At 40.9% G+C, this 19,989-nt stretch overlaps 3 protein-coding genes across 9 annotated transcripts in view; 2 read left to right on the plus strand and 1 right to left on the minus strand.

Moving 5' to 3' along the window:
- Window positions 1-19,989, minus strand: part of LOC132905968 (heterogeneous nuclear ribonucleoprotein K) — a 92,916-nt gene that overhangs the window by 4,466 nt on the left and 68,461 nt on the right. For all 7 annotated transcript variants that reach the window (XM_060957765.1, XM_060957761.1, XM_060957764.1 and 4 more), the window contains 4 exons: window positions 1,893-2,021; window positions 1,260-1,683; window positions 616-770; window positions 354-523 (listed from right to left, as the gene is read on the minus strand). In XM_060957765.1, coding sequence (XP_060813748.1) covers window positions 354-523; window positions 616-770; window positions 1,260-1,683; window positions 1,893-2,021 — 878 coding nt within the window. The remainder of the gene's footprint in view (window positions 1-353; window positions 524-615; window positions 771-1,259; window positions 1,684-1,892; window positions 2,022-19,989) is intronic.
- Window positions 4,113-6,376, plus strand: LOC132905971 (cytochrome b5-like). The gene is made up of 3 exons (XM_060957772.1): window positions 4,113-4,255; window positions 5,203-5,523; window positions 6,052-6,376. The coding sequence occupies exons 2-3, from the start codon at window positions 5,241-5,243 to the stop codon at window positions 6,186-6,188; spliced, it is 420 nt and encodes a 139-aa protein (XP_060813755.1). The 5' UTR covers window positions 4,113-4,255; window positions 5,203-5,240; the 3' UTR covers window positions 6,189-6,376.
- LOC132905972 (cytochrome b5-like) lies at window positions 9,271-12,929 on the plus strand. Its single transcript, XM_060957773.1, has 2 exons — window positions 9,271-9,566; window positions 12,093-12,929. The coding sequence occupies exon 2, from the start codon at window positions 12,128-12,130 to the stop codon at window positions 12,512-12,514; it is 387 nt and encodes a 128-aa protein (XP_060813756.1). The 5' UTR covers window positions 9,271-9,566; window positions 12,093-12,127; the 3' UTR covers window positions 12,515-12,929.

Raw genomic sequence — 19,989 nt, forward strand, 5'->3', positions numbered from 1 at the left:
ACAAAAGCTCCCTACCCATTTTGCGAAGGCTTGGAACGCGCGCGTTTATGCGCCGCAGATTCGTTCGAAAGTTACTTTACAAGCGGATTATTACATACTTCGCCAAGAAACAAAGACGTAGAATTAATGGAAACTCGTTACAAACAATGGTTCGATTATGCTGAATCATAGACGCACTGTAATGCACCACGCAACGTACAGGAAATGTTAATTACTTGTTAATCGACGTCAAGATACATGTTAAGATGCTTGAAGAGTTACATAATAGATGTACGCAAATAGAGTAAAGGTATAGATTTAAAACAAAAAAAAAAAAAAAAAAAAGAAGACAATAAAAGTAATAAAAGAATTACCTCTGCTGAAGCAGGTACTGAGCCATTTGTATCTGACTGGGTAATCCGGTTATAGTAATAATGCGATCGTTACTGCCAGATAACGGTTCGTCTATAGTAATTCCAGCACCGCTATCCGATCTGACTTTTCGAATTCTGGCGCCTCCCTTGCCGATAATGGCACCAGCGAGCTATTAACAGGAAGAATATTGAAAATTATCCGTCATCCATCGATTTAACGGGCTATCAATGTACAATTCTATTCTTTTTGAATTCTACTTACGTCCTTAGGAATGGTGACTTGAGTGGTGGTCTTGTTTCCACCCATGTTGCCTTGATTTCCTTGATTGTTGCCACCCATGGGTGGGCCGCTCATTCCCGAGTTAGCGCCGCCACCCAAACCGTTTGGCGCGCCTCCTTGCATACCCCATCCATCACCTGTGTGAAACACAACGATCGTACGATGATAGATATCCTCTAAGCCGGAGCAAACGGTGCCGCTTGACACTTCGCCATTCACCCCATTTGTTCCAAACTTCTAGCCCAAGATTCACGAGCGGATTAAATTTAACCGCGGTCAAAATTACAAACGGTTGTTTACCAGTGGCCGTTTGTAACGCAATTCCAAGCCATTCCGTACAACAATGTCGGCCAAATGCAACTTAATGTGCTGACTGTCACGCAAGGTTTACGTTTCGTCCTTGGGGCGCAGAAATAGATTAAAAGGTATCGATATTACGCGTTCCGACATTTCGCTTATCGTAATAATGCCGATTAGCGATGACTATCAGGAACGTCGGCTACCGGTGACCATCAGAAACGCGTGATGCAGTCAAAGCACAAAGTACAAACTCCTCTCTTTATCAAACTCTCTAGAAAAACAATTCTCAACATTTAGAGTTCATCATATGGTGCAACTTCTCTTACCGTTGTAATTTCCACTAGCGTATGGCGGCGGGCCACCCCTATTGCCTCCATAGCCACCTCGTCCACCTTCGTATCCGCCGCCTCCACCGCCTCCTCCGCGAGAATTACCTCCGTAGCCACGATCCGGTGGCCCGCCAGACATTCCGCCGCCTCCGCTACCTCCACCACGTGGTCCACCTCTCGGTGGTGGCGGAAAACCGCGATTCATGTCGCCTGGCCCACCAGCACGGTTGTCGCGTCGCGGTGGCATCCCACCGCCACCGCCACCGCCGCCTCCACCGCCGCCGCCGCGGCCTCCAGGACCGCCAAAGCCGCCTCCTTTCCCTTGGCCACCATCACCCGTTCCATAACCGCCATAGTCGTCCGCATAGTAGTCGTCGAAGTTGTGCGGATCATAAGGATTGTTCACGCCTTTCAGCGGAGACTGAAATAATCGAATAAAATGTTAAAGGATCGCTTCTATCAATGAACGTTGTAGTAATTGTTCGATTCGACGTTTGAAGGGTGTTTTTGAGTTTCTAGATTCTTGGATTTGGAGAAGAATTGGCGAGGGATCGAGCGAAAGCGAGAAGAATTGTTTCTAATTTTGGTTGTTGCTAACCAATCAGCAACGAAATAAGCGACGATACTTACGGTTTTAATGGTGGCGATTAACTCGCGAATACACTCGATGCAGGTATTCGGCTTGCCGCAAATGCTGATCAGCCGGTCGGTGCTGTGAGGACAGCAGTGCGAATAGATCTTGATCCTCGCTCCGGTCTTCTGTAATACAGAAAATGCATACGGTTAGAAAAAGGTAGATATACAATGTACATATGCATTTTGATGATGCGAATTAATTTGCAAAATTACTCGTTTGAATGCATAAAGTGATTAGGAAGAAAAGAGTTTGGAATGTAAGTAAAGTAAATGTGATGTGAGCTGAAAGGTAAAGATTATAACAAATAATAACGATAATAAAATCGCTTCTTTGAAACAAAGAAGAAAATCGTAGAGAGTTTTGCGGGGGAGCAGCGGGCAAAGAAAGTGAAACTTTAATCGCGACCGATCACGGTTGTCGCGTTTCTTCGCTCGATAACTCGACGTCACGTCGTGCGATTCTGAGGCGCCAATGGTCGGATCGCGTGCTTCGAGTTGGTTAACAGTCAGCCCCTTGTTTCTCGAGATTGTACTTTCAGAGACAGGGTCGGGTTAAAAGCGGTAAACGTAGCCATTTGGTCACCTTTAATCTATCTCTCTCTTTCTTCTCCAACAGAGGCCTTCTCTTTCTCTCTCTCCCTACTAGAAACGCTTTAACGTAATTATCGTGCCAAGATCTCTGATTTCTCTTAGGAAAATGAGAAGGGTTGCAAGAAAGAAATAAAGAAATACCGTGCAACACGGCGGTAATTAAAATTAGCGATTGACTTCTGATCACACGAATCGTGACAAACTGAGGTTTGTCAGAGTACAACATTCGCAGAAGGTTTCGTCTCTTTGCATTTTCTTTGCTTGATCCGCTCGGAAATACAACGTGGATATCGTTTGCAACAAAGTCGAATCGCGTGAGACAGCTTTGATGAAATTAGCGCGATTATTCGCCGTGATAATCAGGGAGGATCGTAATGAAAGAAGAACCGGTGATTAGGAACGAACTGGCAGATGTAAAGATAATTGCACCCCTGTCGTTCGTGCTCATCTACCTTGATGGTCTTCAACGTCTGCCCTCTCCATTCGAATCTAACGAAGTGGAAAACTTGACACTTTCCAGTCGTTCGATCTCGAATATACCTACTAATTACAATTGCCAAAATTTGGTGTTCCTCCTTGAAAATTGCTCGGCATTCCCGCGAGGATGAAAAGATCGGCGCGAGGCAATCCAATCAGCAGATACGTTTCCGGCAATGGATATTCGACATTGTGTGGAAATTGCACCGTTTAATTACACAGATCAAAGCGAATGGCGTCGTCCGCTTCTCTTGCATCCATCCATCCGTTTCCGAACGCAGACATCCGGTCACGTAGAACCGGATTGCTGTTGCCGGAGACAGAATCTGCCTGATCACTCTCGACCCTTTGCCTCTCGATTCCACCTTGTTTCTTTCGACATATTAAATACTTCCGGTTTTCCAACTAACGCTTACACGTTGATTCTCACCGTGTGACGGCATACAACGATGTTTCCTCGATCCGATAGATTCAAATAATTTGACGAGCTTTATTGAAAGAATAAACGTAGATAATTTCACGATCCAACGGTCGATCAACGAACAGAAATTATACGAATCGTACGAGCTCGACGTTCTGCTGTCAGAAGTATCAACGATGAACAAAATCGAGCGTTAATGGACTCTAGATTCTGCTCGTTCAAACCAAGTTAACTTGTAAGACTGAAACGTGCAAAATATTCATGTATAAATGAGGCGTATAACAAAAATAACGAAAAAATCGATAATGGTCTGCGGACATTGATTTGGATATATAGACACGATTTATGCTTCTTAGTGCAAGGACAGAGACAAATTGACAAAGGATTATACTAATTAAATGGTCGGGTACTGCGATGCAAGAAACATATAGCGCCGTATTCCATTACTCGGAAAATCGTAATATAGAAACCAACCGACAGAGTCTACTGTACTCTTGGAGCGATTTGTTTTTGTTGCACGGTTCTCCCTACGATGCAAATTTATATTTATTATTTCACGACTCCCCAGAGAAATAAATCGACGCCCATGGGCATCGGTATTAAAACGAAACGGACACAATTTCGATAGTCACATCAAGAATTTATCGATCGATAACGTAGTTCTATTCTGTGTAAATGACTGCGCAAATGACGCATGAATTTTCATCGGGTCATTATGCGTTTATAGAGCCTCGAACTTCGACACCGTAAGGAAAAAAATATGCCAATTCAGTTAGTTTCTAGCTACGACGACGACTGTTTCGAAAATATTATCACCGGTGAAGCTCGAAGAACTCGTTAATAACGTCGGTTGACAAATTTTATGCAGGTAAGCTTCGATTATTCTGAATGTAAAGTAGTATTTAAGTTTTGTTGCTTTTGCTTTTTTCTCTTTTTTTTTTTTTTTTCGTCGAAGGTTTTCGCAGCTATCATTCAGATAGCATATAACTTTTCTACTTTGTAAGACTCTGAAAATGCTTGAGACCTAGATCGACTAGATAGATACGATGACACAGCGTTACCGGATCCTTTCACAGAACCAACGTAAAAAACGAAATATTCACGTTTAAGCTCATGAATGTTTAAACGAGCGTAATCGGACGATCTTCGAATGTCGCGCGAAATATTCGTCTTTCTTCAAAAAATGTATCCACTATAGAGGACCGTGAATATTATGAAACACGAGAATAGGAAGTCGCGTCAAATACGAACGAGCGCGTGAAAGATGACCGAGAAGCCGGCTTTCTCGAAGAAAAAAGGGAAAAGAGGAATGTTCGCGTGGCCATTGACTTTAGTTGTAGACGAGTAATGTCTCGCGCAGCGCCATTTCTTTTGCTCCCAACGGAAGGATTACTTCGTGCAAGACATCTTTTAAACGGAAAATAAGAAAAGAAAACAATCTGAAATCTCAAATGACCCAGGAATCAATACGAGGCACGAACTTTAGCCGTTACCGAAGACACATAGTTTGGTATTGGAACTGCAGTCTTCCGGTTGAGACACCAACGGTACCGCAACACGATTTTACAAAGATCGAGAAGACGATAGATTTCGTAAGGCTGACATTCTTGAAATCTCGACTCGACTTCCCCATCGAAAGTTTACAAATTCCGTCAAGAATATCGGGAAAATAAGTCTACGTATCGTACAACAAACAGACAAGAGATCAACGTCAATATTATTTTTACTTTCGTTTGTTGTATAATTTATCTTTATGTATATAGGACCTTTTAAAGGATAAAATTCAATACCCTCGATTTCTCTTTTATTCTTCAGATATCAAGAATTACCGGTGAGTAAAATTAAACAGAAAAATGTCAAAGATCTATTCGGCGCAAGAAGTAGCGAAACACAACACGGCTAAGGATCTATGGATAGTGTATCAAGACGGCGTGTACGATATTACAAAATTTTTAAGCGAGCATCCAGGCGGGGAGGATGTCTTGTTGAATTTAGGTGGACAAGACTCGACGATATGTTTCGACGACATTGGACACACTACCGAAGCTATACAGCTTCGTGAGAACTACAAAATTGGAACGCTGGTCGGTAGCCTTTCCGGAGACACGACATCTTCCCCAGGCACATCTTCCGGTGGTACGTTATCTATTTGTCACAATATTTTCAATTTTTATGTTATCTAAATAACAGCAAAAAAAAGTCATGGAAAGTAAAAAAGAATGTTCTTTTTAGTCATTCGTGTAGTATTTCTTACGCATGGAACTGTCGCTGGAAAAAATGATTAATCTGATAGCACTGTTATGCGTTGTTGTGTTATTTTGTTTATATACGTGACATATTCAGTCAATACGCGTGCTTATCTTTATGGTTGCGCTGAGTGAAATAACCAATCAGATTTCCTATACCGGCCATCCTTCCAGTAATACATTATCCACTATCTACAAGACATGAATAATATTGGAAAACTGATAAGCAATAGAATTGTGACTAATTTAGGAACTTTATCTTTAACTTCACTTCCGTATCTTAATTTCAATCGCAAATAATATATCTGTCTCGTTATTCTGCTCGGTTGAGTTAAAAAGTTAAAAACATTTAAAGAAATTTGAAAAATCTGAAAAATACGTGATTTTATATAGCTATAAACTAATTTCTGTTCGCCAGGTGTGCAAGACACAATAGACGACGACACCTGGGAATACGAGCCACCGAAGCACGAACGGTCACCGTGGCTACCGGTGATGATCGCAGTTGCTGTTGTCGTCTATGCATCTATATTTTATTACTTCTGGTACTCGTAAAAGAAATAAAGTCAGGATAAATGCGCGATCTTGACGAATAAAACGATTATTCGTTTTTACGAGCGGGGGTTTCTGTTCGTTCTTTCTCTTCTTTTCTGTTTCTTTCTTCTATTTCCCAATGACACAGAAACCTGCTACGATAATGTATAATTAATATAGAATAAATGTATTTATTCGTATCAAAGAAACGATCGGAGAAAGTGAATTTTGCTTGCAAATATCTTATCTAGTCGTTAAGAAACTTACCGAATATCTGATTCGAATCAATTTCTTCGCAGGAGTTTCGAAACACAAGGCAAACTAAGCTCGTATCTTGGTCGTTTCGTTTTTCAAACGCGGTAGGTCGAGACGTTTTCATTTAATTCCGATCGCAATCTATTTTTCAATATTTAAAAATACATGTCCAATGAAATTATGTTCTTCAACGTCTGACCAAGCTAGATTCAATCTTTTCCTCGATATTCTGGCACGTCGGCTGCGCGTTTAAATTAAAATTCGTGACACGGAAATTCAGTCGAACAAGATGTACTCCCGTATCCAGACACGCGATCAATAAAACAAGCTATTTTTTTATATCACATCCGCAGACTAGTATCGCAGTAACCATTCACGCGAACCATCCCAGTAAACAGCGTCGTTTGTATATCTCGCTATTATATCGACCGGTTAAACGAGCAAAGCATAGTTGCAAAACGCGTAGAAAATTGACACAACGTTGAAGTCAATATTCACAGTAGAAATTATCTCGAGATAGCTACATAATCCCTGCATGGCACAGAAATTTCGTTGATGCAGCGTGATTCGCCAAACAATCGAGCAACCGCGTCGGGCACGAGAGCCTCCTAGTCATCGTGACTGGCAGTTTTCAACTGACTGCAGCCGGCATTTTAGCCCGAGAATCCGTTTCGTTCGCGCGTTTCTCCAACATTACAGTTTCGATGTTACAAAACTTTATGAAACATACGATATACACAGGTAAAAAAAGAAGAAGCAATCTATTTTTTTAAAACTTCGTTGCATACTCGTAACAAGCACATAATTATAAAAGAGATTGAGCGGAAACTATCGCTTAAACAAGCGAGTTTTAAAGTGAAAACAAACGGATGGAATATTTGGAAAATTACTAGTTACCACGCGGTTCTTGTTACCATCCGCTCCTATTTCGTTTGCAAACGTAATTATATAGAGAATTTACAGAATTCACTACGTTCAATGCGTCCGTTTAATTAATTGGAGCAACGTGATTTCAATCCCTTCCCAACCTGGATCTATCTTTTACACAGAAATATGGCTCTGTACGGTTCGTTGGAATTATAAATTTTCCTCCTAAACATAAATTGCAATTTTTCGATAAAAATTCAACAGATCGAACGTCGCGTCGGAAAACAATCGGAATCGGATGATATTCGTGTAACGATTCTCGCAACGCAGTGGGGATAAGCCTAGAGTCGGAACGCTTTCAGAATAATTTAAGTATATGCGTGATGTTTTATTAATATAGACGCATGATAATCACAATTGATGCAGTTGCATTACATGGTTAGCGCGTACAGATTCAGCTGAGTGCAGTTGCATGCGACTAAAGTCGGTCTGCGTGTTATAATGCGATCAATACACAAGGTGAGTTCGAATTTAGGCTGATCCCGTGTCTCCACGAAACTCGGCGATTATCGATTCGTGTTACTATTATTGCTGTTTTATTTTCATGACGTCGAAGCGTATAACGTACGCGTTATTATATAATCTATTAGCGCGGTCATACATACACGGAATGACATTCGATCAACAACATTCGGTAGCTGCTGTTTTGAAAAATAAAACGAAAGATGTTACTCGACCAACGAATGAAAAGATATGGAAAGTAAAGCAAGAACCTTTTTCTTACTCCATTTTCAAGAGTTTATTAGCCTCGTGGAGACTTATCACGAATATCATAAAAGGTCGTTCTGCTTTCGTTGCAAAGCAGCCTTCTCATAAAAACACCGTATAACATCGCATCATTACCTTTTTTTAAAAGTATTTAACGACTCATATTTCCATTGAGTATGAAACGGAAAGAGTACATGTCCGCGGTTTATACAATAGTGAAACATCAACATCGTCACGTGTTTTAAAGACAACTTAGCATTGGTTGGGACGAACGTTAAAACGGCTGTCGTTACGAATACTAGTTTTATCAGTTGCTTCGTTTGTCAACACTCGTAACTTACGACCTCGCAATCTCGGATTTTTGTTTTTTTTTACCGGAACGCCGTATTTACACTAGCGAAATTTTCATAGAGGATTTAATGGCACGTTCGGTACACTAGTTCAGCTGTTTTGAATATTCTCAAATATTATGTCACGGCACGTGGATATTTCCCATATGTAAAATTTGTAGGACAGATAGAGTTATCATAAAATTAACGAAATGAAACGATAAGATAAAATCTTTTAACATATCATTTTTAACTTACGCATATATATTTTCATTAATACGTAACGACACATCTTATGATTATAAAACGAACTTTTTGCTTCGTCTAGTGACGTGCACGATGGATAAATCCTGACACGTACATCGATTAGCAAAGTACGTAATACTGGAGCAAAGCAAAATTTGCAAAACAGGATACCACCGATCAACGAGACCTCCATTAGCGTTTCTAACGAAATCGTATAAATACAGCGTGGTGCAAAAATAATGTTATTCAGGCCTTGAAAGAGGTACAAAAATCTTTATGAACAGTTGCGACTTATTTACAAGAACGTCGTTCCTATACGCTTCAAAGTTCTGCTTATTGTCATTGAACATTCCCAAGAAAAAAATATTTACTATTGCGTTCCTTTCGTGTCGTTTCGTACAACGGACACGAACTTCTTTAATATTAGGGAAACTTTAAGTTATCTAACAAACCATCGACCTATACACATAACAATGCCAAGAAGAAATATGGACCCACGCGGGCAATAATTTCTCCAACGTTGAGTTTCCACTTCTCTCCGTACAGCATGACAAAGCGAGAGAAGAGAGGAGATGGCGAACGAGTGGGAGTCGAAGATAATAAGGGGCCCATGGTGGGGCAGCATCTAGAGGGGGCAAGGATAAAGCTACTACGAGCTGACCTGGTTGGCGGCAGTGTTTGTGCCGGTGCAGCGTCGTAAGCAAACTCGTCAGAGCGGATCGTTCGACCATCGTTCCTCCCTTTTCGTTCGACCGCGTTCTTCCCTCGGCACGTTTCTCCCACAGAGAGCTAGAGAGAATACACAGAAGCACGTCACGCCGCGCTACGGGTCGCAGAGAATCGACCAAGGAATCCGACGATTTGAGAGCAGTCGAGGCACGAGAAGCGGTAGCGACAAGCCGTGTTTTGCAGGCGAAGAAACGTAAACGAGAAGGTACGTGGTTAGGTGTTCTACTTCTAATAATCAACGGACACAGTTTCGACTTTGGGCATCAACATAGGAAGTGAACGAATAACGTGTGATGTTCGTGCGTCGCATGGAACCTTCGATTCTGGCCAGAACAGACATGGCCGACGCGAAAAAGAGGCGCTTCGATCGGGCGTCCCTTCTCGCTGACTGATCCGCCTGGACGACCGACCGATTTAAATTATTATGCTTCTTTCGAATATTTGTACTTTCGACAACTAATAAGTCTCTCTCGTACAGTGCGTTGTGTATTTTTCGTCGTTTTACCGTTCAAAATCTTCACAATCACGTGTAATTTTGAATAAATAAAAAAATAGTCGACGACACGTATCCCGAACGATCGAATGTCTTTCGAATTAGATCGACAGCCTGATTTTATCAATGCTGTAAATAACTATTGCAGTATGCTTACAACGAAATAGTTTCTTATGAATACAAAGAATGACGTAATTCGTTGTGTTCTCAAGGTAACAGTTATTAGGATCTCCCATAGAGTGCGACTGACTATGAAGTCATCTTACTGGCACGTGCAACGAAATATAAGGAAGTTTGACATTTAATTGCATCATGGCTGACTAAATTAATCGATCGATCACACCACCGCTCGAATATTCGAGTCTCGTTGCTTCCGTTGGATTGATATTCGCTCCGTAAAAATATCGGCGTGATTAGTGATATCTGTTAATCAACGGGCTCGTGGAAAGTTTTATACGATACTGTGTCGCTAGAAAAAGCAGAGAATCGTCGCTCGTGCCGATTGGATAATCTGGATGACCTTCGCGCAATCATGGATGATGACGCCCCGAAAATCATATGCCTTCGTGCAAGTTAGAATCTCTTTCGCAACTGCTTCGAAAATATTTATATACTCCTCAATCTTTTTATATTCGCGAGAAGATCAATAAATTCTTGTCGCCGCAATTTATAGCTTTTTTTATCAATTTCTGTTCCATATTTATGTAATCTTTAAACTGGTCTTCCTGAGGCGGCAATAATTATAAAGAGTCCTTATCATATTGTCGAAGAAGTTTTGAAGCAAAACAACTTTCATGGATTAGGTCAAGACTATAACACTTTAAAAAGTTCAATTTGTAAATAATTGTTTCAACGATGAATATTTAACCGTAGATTTATCGACAATATCTTCGCTTCTTCCCCCCGTCCGAACGAGATTTGTCTCGAAATGACTAAATGAAATTTTACCTCTTGACGTCAGAAGCGTAAATCATTTTTCTTATTACCTTGAGATTATTACCTTGAACTAGAATCGCGTTGTAACCAAAAGCATACTACAAGTTTTGTAAACACGAAAAGTGCGACATATGTAATATATTCGTGTGTAACTCATTTATCGGTATTGCAATTGTCATTATCTCTCTAGCATCGATCGATCATTACGTAATGAAACGTTTCGCGAGACGTTTATCGTGTCGCCAGTACAAGAACAATCAACTCGACAAATAACGGATATCAAGCGAATGAGAGGGACAAAAGGCCTCGATAAAATCGTTATTGATTATCTGTCGAAAAAGAACGTTCTGCTGACTAACGAAACAAATGAGATATCGTAGCTCTATCGATCGAACATTTTATCAACATGAAATTAACATCATCCGCTGGTGCCCTCGTTATAAGACGCGTATCTGGTCAAATACGACAACTTCGTAAGTTGAAAAGATCAGATTGTTACTCAACATTATTTATTCCATCGTCCCCCAAAATTATTACTTTCAATAATAATCGACGAATAAACATGACATGGATCTACATATTTTAACCGTAAATTTGTTACGATATTTTCATACGAAAACTAGAACGAATGTTGCTTAAAATTCATTGAGTAATCTCATATTATTACGAAAATTACAATTGCAATTTTTCTACATTTTTGACACGGTGAAACAATGTGTAAATATAATTGATGAAGAAGAATATTCGTTATTCGATTGGCATGCCAATAGGAATTCGTTTACGTTTCATTTATGTATCGTCTTTTGTTCGCTGTTTCCCGAAATGCATAAATATTTATCGCTTATACTATATAGTAGTATATATAGGATATGACCCGAATCTGGAGCGCAACCATCTTTAGATGCAACAAAACAATTATTGAAACTCCGAATCGTTAAATAATCTCCTCTCATAAATATTATTCATATTTTTACTTCGCATATTATCTACCAACTATATCGACTGAAAGAGACCGAACTTTTTGCGTCACTGTGCTACGCAATACCGTTCCTTCTGATAATTTTTCCACTGACAAGATCAGTCGCATGAACTATTAATTCTTACTTGAAACATGAGAAGAATCTCAGAAATAGTCGACTACTGTTGTCTTTCTCTCTCCCTCTCTATCTCTCTCTCTCTCTCTCTTTTTTTTTCAAACAAAAAGAAAGAACATTAATCTTTTGTATCGCGTTATTCGATTCCACCCAGTATGTATCTGCTATAACTTTAAAATAATTAAACTAATCTATTCTGTAATTTCAGAATTCTTGCTGTAATCGAAGATTTCCATCGAAAGCATGAGTAAACAGTATACGAGGAGCGAAGTTGTTGGCCTCAACTGCAAGGAGAAGACGTTGTTAATCATACACGACAATGTGTACGATCTGACGAGCTTTTTAAACGAGCATCCAGGTGGCGAGGAGGTTCTATTGGAGCACGGTGGCAAAGACGCTTCCGAGGACTTCGACGACGTGGGTCACTCTACAGATGCATTGAATTTAATGAATAAGTATAAGGTCGGCGAATTGGTCGAGTCAGAAAAAAATGGCAGCACGCCTAAGCAGACGTGGCCGTCGAATTACTCGAAAGATGGCAAAAACAAACCGGATCAAGGAATATCGCCTTTGTTGTGGGTGGGTGGCCTGGTCGTCATAATGGGCATCGCGTACTTCGTGTACTTATAATTTCGATAGATAAAATACGTGTTCTATTGCGAAGAAAAGAACGAGTGTGCTAGAGGAAATCGGCGATCCGCGTCAACGTGTATATGAGACTACTGTGACCATCTTTCTTTTCGATTTTTTTTTTTTTTGTAACGTTACATGTCGCTGCATTACAACGTTCGAATGCCGAGTGAGGTTAATAGAATTCCGCAATGTATTTAGACAAACTTGTCCCGTCCAACTCTTGTAACCGATGGACAACGATGAATCGCAAGAATGTTATCTACATCAAGGATTTTGGATTTCTACTTGTAAAATAGAATAGAAATAAGCCTTCGTAATTTTCCCACGAATCGTTTTCAAAGTTCCTCTTTAAATCGTTTTTCTGTTATCTTTCATGCGCATGTTTTAAGGAAATAAATCCCATTTTTCTATACACGCTTCTAATTGAACTTTTCTACCAACTTTCCTCGTTTAATTCCATCAAACTCGTTTTCCACGTCGGATCGACCCATCGACGCCACGGTAAACGAACGGTCCTTTTCATATTTTATCGTAACGAAGGAAGGAAAAATTACAAATCGATCGTATTTGAAATCTACACCGGGCAATGAGATGGCGTTTGAATCCGTGTTGAAACCGCAGATTCCTCTCGACCAAGATAATCGTTAAATCGACGTCGTTTCTCAACGAACTGTAGCGAAGAAGCCCGTCGGGCATTTGCATTCGAATGCCTCGCATTACAAAAGCCTCGTTACAAGTTTTCAATGAGAGGAAGAGCAGGAATAGCGACGCGATCGGATCGATCGGACTTCCTTTCATTTCGCTGGATCTCGAAAAGACATTCGTCCGTCTCTCTACCTCTTGCTACTACATTGCCCACCGAAAATTCACTGATTCCTGTAACTCCATCGGGGCAAAAACAAATCGAAGCATGCGGATCACGTAGCGCTAGTGTAAATTAAGCTCTCGCCGATTCCACGACCGATCACGCTCCATTTGACTGCCTAAATCGTTTAACTCATCGCGCCGATTTTAATTCGCAGCGGAAACTCAATATATCGAGGCTGAAAATTCATAGCTTTTCTGCTCTTTTGTTTTTTAATTGAACAGTGAGACACGATTATACGGTTCCATCAATTTTCATAAGGTGATTAATGAAAATCGTTCGCCGACTTCATTTAAACAAGAATGTTAATTTCCATCGATATATAATTTCCTGTATGGATCATTTCGACCTTATTATTCTCCCGAGGAACTGGCAAACAAAGGCGATGAATAATTCGCTATACTAATTGGGAGAAAATCAAAGGTATTAACGAAGCGAACCGACTGTTGGGTGTCGACTGAAGCGAGAGAATTTAACAATGCGAAAAAGGTCGAAAAGGGGATGGAATATCGGAGGGCAAAAAAGAATGACCTAAGGATGGCTAGTCTTTTGCGCGTGTTTTAACCAAATGGGCAATTTTTACTTGGATAAATGTATTTGAAAAATCGTAAATGTTTCATTAGATACAAGATACCATAAGATACCATAATTTATAAGATAATAAGATGATTCATAAGATACCATATCGCGTTAGATCAAACGTGTATCGATCGATAAGGTTAGATAAATCTTTATTGTATAATTCTATTGTTATTTTCTATCGATCATACACAACGTTATGAAATTATTTGAAGAACCGTTATCTCCGATCGTCTCTCACTCCTATTTTATGTTTTAATAAAAGAAACACCCTGCTTATATTTATAGTATTTGTTCCCTAACTTCGATATCCGAGCCGATCTCCAATATGCAATTGCAACTATCAATCGGATTATATCATCGACGTCTTTAACCTGTGACAGGAAAATTCGAAGAATTCAATAATCTCTTGTCCGAACGAGCCAATAAATCTGTCTCAAGGATCGGCCTCGGAAAAAATCAAGCCAATATTCTCGAGCATTATTGTTTCCAATGGCTTCTTCTTACTTGCAAACGAAATTCAAGGAGATTAAGAAGCCACTTTATTTTCCGAATCGATGTCAAGCTGTCCGCAATCGACAACATAGTCGAGATACCTTCCTTCGTCAGCGAAGAATTCTTCGCGAGTGACAAATGATCGAAAGATATTATTAAATATTCCGTCGTTATCCGAGGAAAACCACTTAATCGACATGAGACGAGAACCGATGCGGTTTCCGATCGATTTGCTTCGTTTCAAAGCCCTGAACTTATTCCTCGAGTATCCTTATTTTTCTTCCTGATTCCTTCCCCCTTCGTGTTTACCATCATCGTTATCTTCGCCATTCGCCAGCCGCCTCTAATATATTCGGGGTAATTCAATTACTTATTAAAGCCTATACCATCTTCCAGTCTCGCAGAGACACTGCACGCAATTGTTGCCTTTTGCCCTGCTCGTCGTCGTTACGGGCTGCCTTTGTTCCGCTCGTCGTTACTCTTATACTTTTTCCTTGTACGTAATAGGCGCCTAAAGAATGCCCCGATAGTAACACGCAAGTATTCTTTAAGCAAATTCAAGAAATGATTTTAACAAGACTGATCTATACGAGAGAATATTAGGTTGTGCGATAAATTCGTTGGCATTTCCATAAAGGAAAGTCAAAGGCCTTTTTGCGTTACACTTCTTACAAGAGATTTTGTTAACGAACGGCGTATGTATTATTTTCTTCTATTATTCCGTATAAATGGATTAATGCAACGCCTTTACCTCATCGTCTCACAAATTTTCTTCATTTATCAAAAAAGTCCTGATATTACCTTCTTTAAACAATTCAACGAAAAGGATACGTTTAACACTTCAAGAAGCAAAGAGCAAAACCAGGATCGACCACAAGCCAGCAGAATAGACTCCTTACGTAACAACGATCCCTTGTTCCTCGACCTCAATCGCAAAAAGAAAGAAGCGACGGAGAGGGTGGGCGGAAGAGTGTGGTCGAGGAGCGGCCGCCAGCCAGCACAGGGGGCAGATGGTTGGCCGCCACATGGGAAGGATGTACGGTTTTCCACATATGTCAACCGGTCATCCAAGCCTGTACACCGCAAACCACGTCCTATCGGAAGAAAGCGAGCTCTTCGGGACGAAACGGAGCGGAAGTCACGCTCGTGGCGACCGGCAGTACTTTCTGTAGAAAGAAGTGCAGGACGCTGGCCGCGAATCGGTTAACGATCGCGCGAGAATTCGACAATTAGCGTCAACGGCGAACACGCACCGATGCGCGCCACAGGTGAGAAGTTTCTATGAGCGTGTGCGGTTATTCACGCATCAAAGACCGCGGTAATTGGGCGAAAGCGAGCTCCTAATGCTTCAGCTTGCCACTCTGATGACTTTGCAGAGTTTATTCGACACTAGTTGGTACTTTAGCGATGTTCGATCGCTAATCACCGAGATTTAATCGATTTAAAATAAACTAAACACTGTTTCGTTCACAGAGTTCGAAGATCTCAATTATCCCACTTTACTCTTGGAAAATCCACGCGAGTTTTAAACGATAAGTTTGCCATCGAGGAGAAAGGAACGGGATCGAGGCAGGAATTCTTTCGTACGTTTGAATTAATCCGAGATTTTCTTTGCCTCTGAACTCCGATTTCAACGGAAAATGGCTTGATACGAGTGCCGACGACAATCGGTCAAATAAGGACGAGCAGGGAAAATAGTCGAGTAATTCTGTCATTTCTCGTAACGCGAAGAGAACATGGGAGATACGAAAGGAGACAAACCGGGACTATGTAATAACAAGTTTTCAAAGGTTTCCTCTATCGTCTCTTTCTTTCGCCTCTGGTATACGTTCTGATACTTCATTCGCTATGTCGAGAAATATTTTTCCAACTTTTTTTCATTTCTTTCTTTTTTCTCGTAGTCGTAACGAAGCATCGTTCCTAGGAGAAATAAATTCGATCGGTAGCGGGTTGTAAAATAGTTTACGGTTATTGTCCGGTCCGACCACGGGAAAAAACGTGCAATTTTCCTCCTTTCGTTGCGTCACGAATTCGCGAATTTTTTTCAAACGTGAAAGAAAAATGAATTTCGTATTTCATTCCTTGTATGCTAGAATAGAAGCAATTTTAATCCTATAAACCAGTTCCTCGTAGAACCGTTCTTTGGCAAAATACTCTCTTTTCTTTCAGGTGAATTACTCTATTGCTAATAGATAATTCTGCCACGAAAGATTTCATTAACGCCAACTTTGCCGCCTAATTTCCCATCTATATCTCGATAACGAATGGAAGGAGCGAGCGAGTCCGGTAAAATTTCACGGCACGCCTCGTCGCTCGAAGGAAATTTTCTCGTGGACAGTCTAATATCGCTAAAAGCTTTTTAATAAACAGTCGTACATCGGCGCGGCTGGTTGGTTGCGTAAGAATACGGGCTCGTGCAGGGACTGCTTTCTCATGAGAATCTCTCCCTCTTTCTCTTCCGTTCCTCCTTTTGGGGCAGTGAAACGAAGACGGTGTGGAGCATTCAATGGAAAACTTCTGTCGGAGGAACGCGGAAACGGGCGAAGTAAGAGAAGGAATTTAGGGGAAATACGCGAAAGAATCGAGGGATGATAGAAATGGAATTAAAAAGGAAGAAGTGAGCCAAAAATAAGCGGAACGGAGAAAAGAATGTGAACAGGATTAAAGCGGGAGTATTGTCAGAGAGACTGGAGGATCTTGATGGAAGAAATGTTGAGCTAGTAATAAAATGAAAAAGAGAATAAGACGGCTGAGGAATTGTCGTGGAGGAGATGTAGCGAAAACAAGAGAAATAAATAATGGAGCAGTTGCGGAAAGAAAAGGAAGTGCAGCGTGGAGGAAGAAATTGAAAACGACGGCAAGAAAAATAGAGTGGCAAAGTGGAGCTGGATGAACTAATGCGAAACGCAGCGTGGGACATACCTACGGAACTCTGCAATAAACCCAAGAAAAGAAGACAAACGTGTGTGTAGTGAAGATTACGAAAAGAAAAAAGGTAAAGAAAAAAAAAAAAGGAAAGATGGAGCTGAAAAGAAAAAACAGACTACGAGTCACAGTTACTGAAATAATTTTCGATAAAACAGAAATTAAAGGCGACGCTATGGAACAGAGTGGAATTAAAGAAACATTTACCAAGGAACAAACAAACAAACAAGGAAGAACAACGTGAAAAAAGAAACTCAACAGCCAGAGGAAATAAGCAATGGTCAAATAAAATCAAAAAAGATCGGAATGAAAGTACGCATCCAAAGTTTACCTTTCGCTAACAATCGCTGACAGGGGGCTTGTATGAGGCGGGGGAGTTGAAACAACGTATGAAAATGTGAAAAACCGGAGGAAGACGGCCGCTGTTTATTTTACGGAGTAGCTCAAACATACGATATTGTCCCCGGCAAAGTGGTTCTGTTTTCGCGTTTTCGCTATTTCTTCCATCTCCTGACGACCTTTTCCCAAACCATCCGCGTCTGTTTTTAGTTTCCTACTCCTACCATCCCCCCTCCCCCGGTTCCACCAACTTTTCTACGAAAAGCATAAATTACCGTCAAGAATTATGACGAAATGACACGCGAGATCTCGTTCGCTTATCTCTCGACTCTGCGTCACCCTTCGTCGGGAGAAGGAGAAAGAAGAAATAGAGGGTGGCGACTGTGATCCGACTCTCACGTGAGCATTTTTACGTTCGTCACCGCACGACCTCGCGTCTCGCGCAGGGCATATTATGTAATTACCGAAGGGAAACGTCGACCAACAACGGCGATCTCGAGATTACGCCACCCTCGCTGTTATTTCGCGCGTGAAAACGTGACCCGAGCCGCGATGAAAAGGAGAACGAGTCGGACAAGTAATTGAAACGTACCCCCATGAATCGGTCTCATTTTCAGCATAATTTTAATTTCGTTCTCGTGTGGCTGGAGAAAAGGCGCAAATTTAAAAGATAGTTTAGTTTATATAAATTTAAGACAGTCTAATTTAATTTGATTTGACTTTAATTTTCGACTAATCGTTCATGCAACGAATTCGATAAATACGGCGTCGTCGATTCCGTCGATACGGATGCCGATATTGAGGTGTCGAGTGGGTTAAACTACAACTTCCGAAATATATCGGTGAAGGTGCAAATAACATAGTAACGAAGATAATCGAATAAGTTACAAAGGTAAATAATTGAAGTAGAACTTACAGTGGAAGAGTTTCAAGAGTTCTAGGAATTTGCAAATGCACGGAAATAAGATTGAAAGGCGGCGAGTTTCAGAAATTGCGCACAGCTATGTGAATTCTGGAAAAGTTAGTGGAAAAACACACGGGTCGAAAACTGGAGCGTTTCCGTTCGACCAGGAAACCGATAATAGCATCGAAGGACCTCCCCTGCAAAGGTTGGTCGTTAAAGGAATGATTTCGCTCGTTTTCTCGACGCTTTGGCTGGAAATAGCAGGAATTCGTGATTAGTCACTTGTCCAACTTGTATTCTCCGTTTTGTACACGGAGTCGGACACTTACGTCTAATTCGCTGCGATGGTAGCAATAAGGCGTATTACGTGGTTAAATCTGATCATCATAGCGCAAATTTAGAAGATGAACTAAACGATACATTGGGAAGCGTTGATTTAAAAATACATGCTTTTCTTCTAAATTGTTAAAAATTGAAATTAATCTCGAACCGTATAATTCATATTTAAAAACGAACGAATTCAAACTAATCGAAAGTGACGCGATGACGCGAACATGTTGAAGCAAAGAGAGTTCGCAATTATATAAACGCATCGGACTAATTATCCGCGACATAGAAAGAATGATTTTCTCAATTAAAACGTGTTTATCCGATTGATGCACCGGTAAGCAGCGAACTTGAGAAACAATGTCTCAAAGTGTCTGTGTTCTTCATTTAATTTCTCACTGGTGAACTGAAACGGTGCAAAACACATAGAAATAAAAAATGAAGAATATGCAACAACACTATGTAACAAGGACAAAGCAAAAGGATTATTACGCTCGCATGCTCCTCGCAATCTACCGATTATCAAAAATCGACAAAGAACGAAATTGTAAAAATTCAAGAAAGCGCGTACCTATGATGTCCGAAAAATACCATAAAATTGAAAAATCCAGTATGCATCGTGGTAGAGGGAACGTCACGTTTTTTAAAAAAACACCAAGGCGAATGATCGCGACGACGCAAGCGAGAGATCCATTCGATCGGTAAGAGGAACGAGACTCGAGGGAAGAAAGAGGACCCCCGGAGGACGAACTCGAGGATCCTCACGCGTGGACGATCGACCGGGAACTGAAAAGGCAGAGGGTTCGAAGGACTGTCATGCGCCCCTGATTCCGTTTCGCTGTTCAGACTCCACCCACCTTCATTCATTCACGAACGGAATTACCAGCCGCTGCTTTTCATTATTCCGGATCTTACCGTGCAGCTTTGCATCGTGACCCGAACCGTACCCCCGGGAAAAGGGAAAGTTGTGCGGCCTGTTCGAATGTGCCGGTCGGGAAAGAGGAGGTAAAGGGACATTTCCGAACAGTTCCAAGTTCC

Source organism: Bombus pascuorum, chromosome 4, assembly GCF_905332965.1.
Source record: "Bombus pascuorum chromosome 4, iyBomPasc1.1, whole genome shotgun sequence".
Classification (NCBI taxonomy): Eukaryota; Metazoa; Arthropoda; class Insecta; order Hymenoptera; family Apidae; genus Bombus; species Bombus pascuorum.

Coding starts and splice junctions, on each gene's coding strand:
- LOC132905972 (XM_060957773.1), top strand. CDS start 12,128: ATGAGTAAACAGTATACGAGGAGCGAAGTTGTTGGCCTCAACTGCAAG.
- LOC132905971 (XM_060957772.1), top strand. CDS start 5,241: ATGTCAAAGATCTATTCGGCGCAAGAAGTAGCGAAACACAACACGGCT. Junction 5,524..6,051: donor CCCAGGCACATCTTCCGGTG/GTACGTTATCTA, acceptor TCTGTTCGCCAG/GTGTGCAAGACACAATAGAC.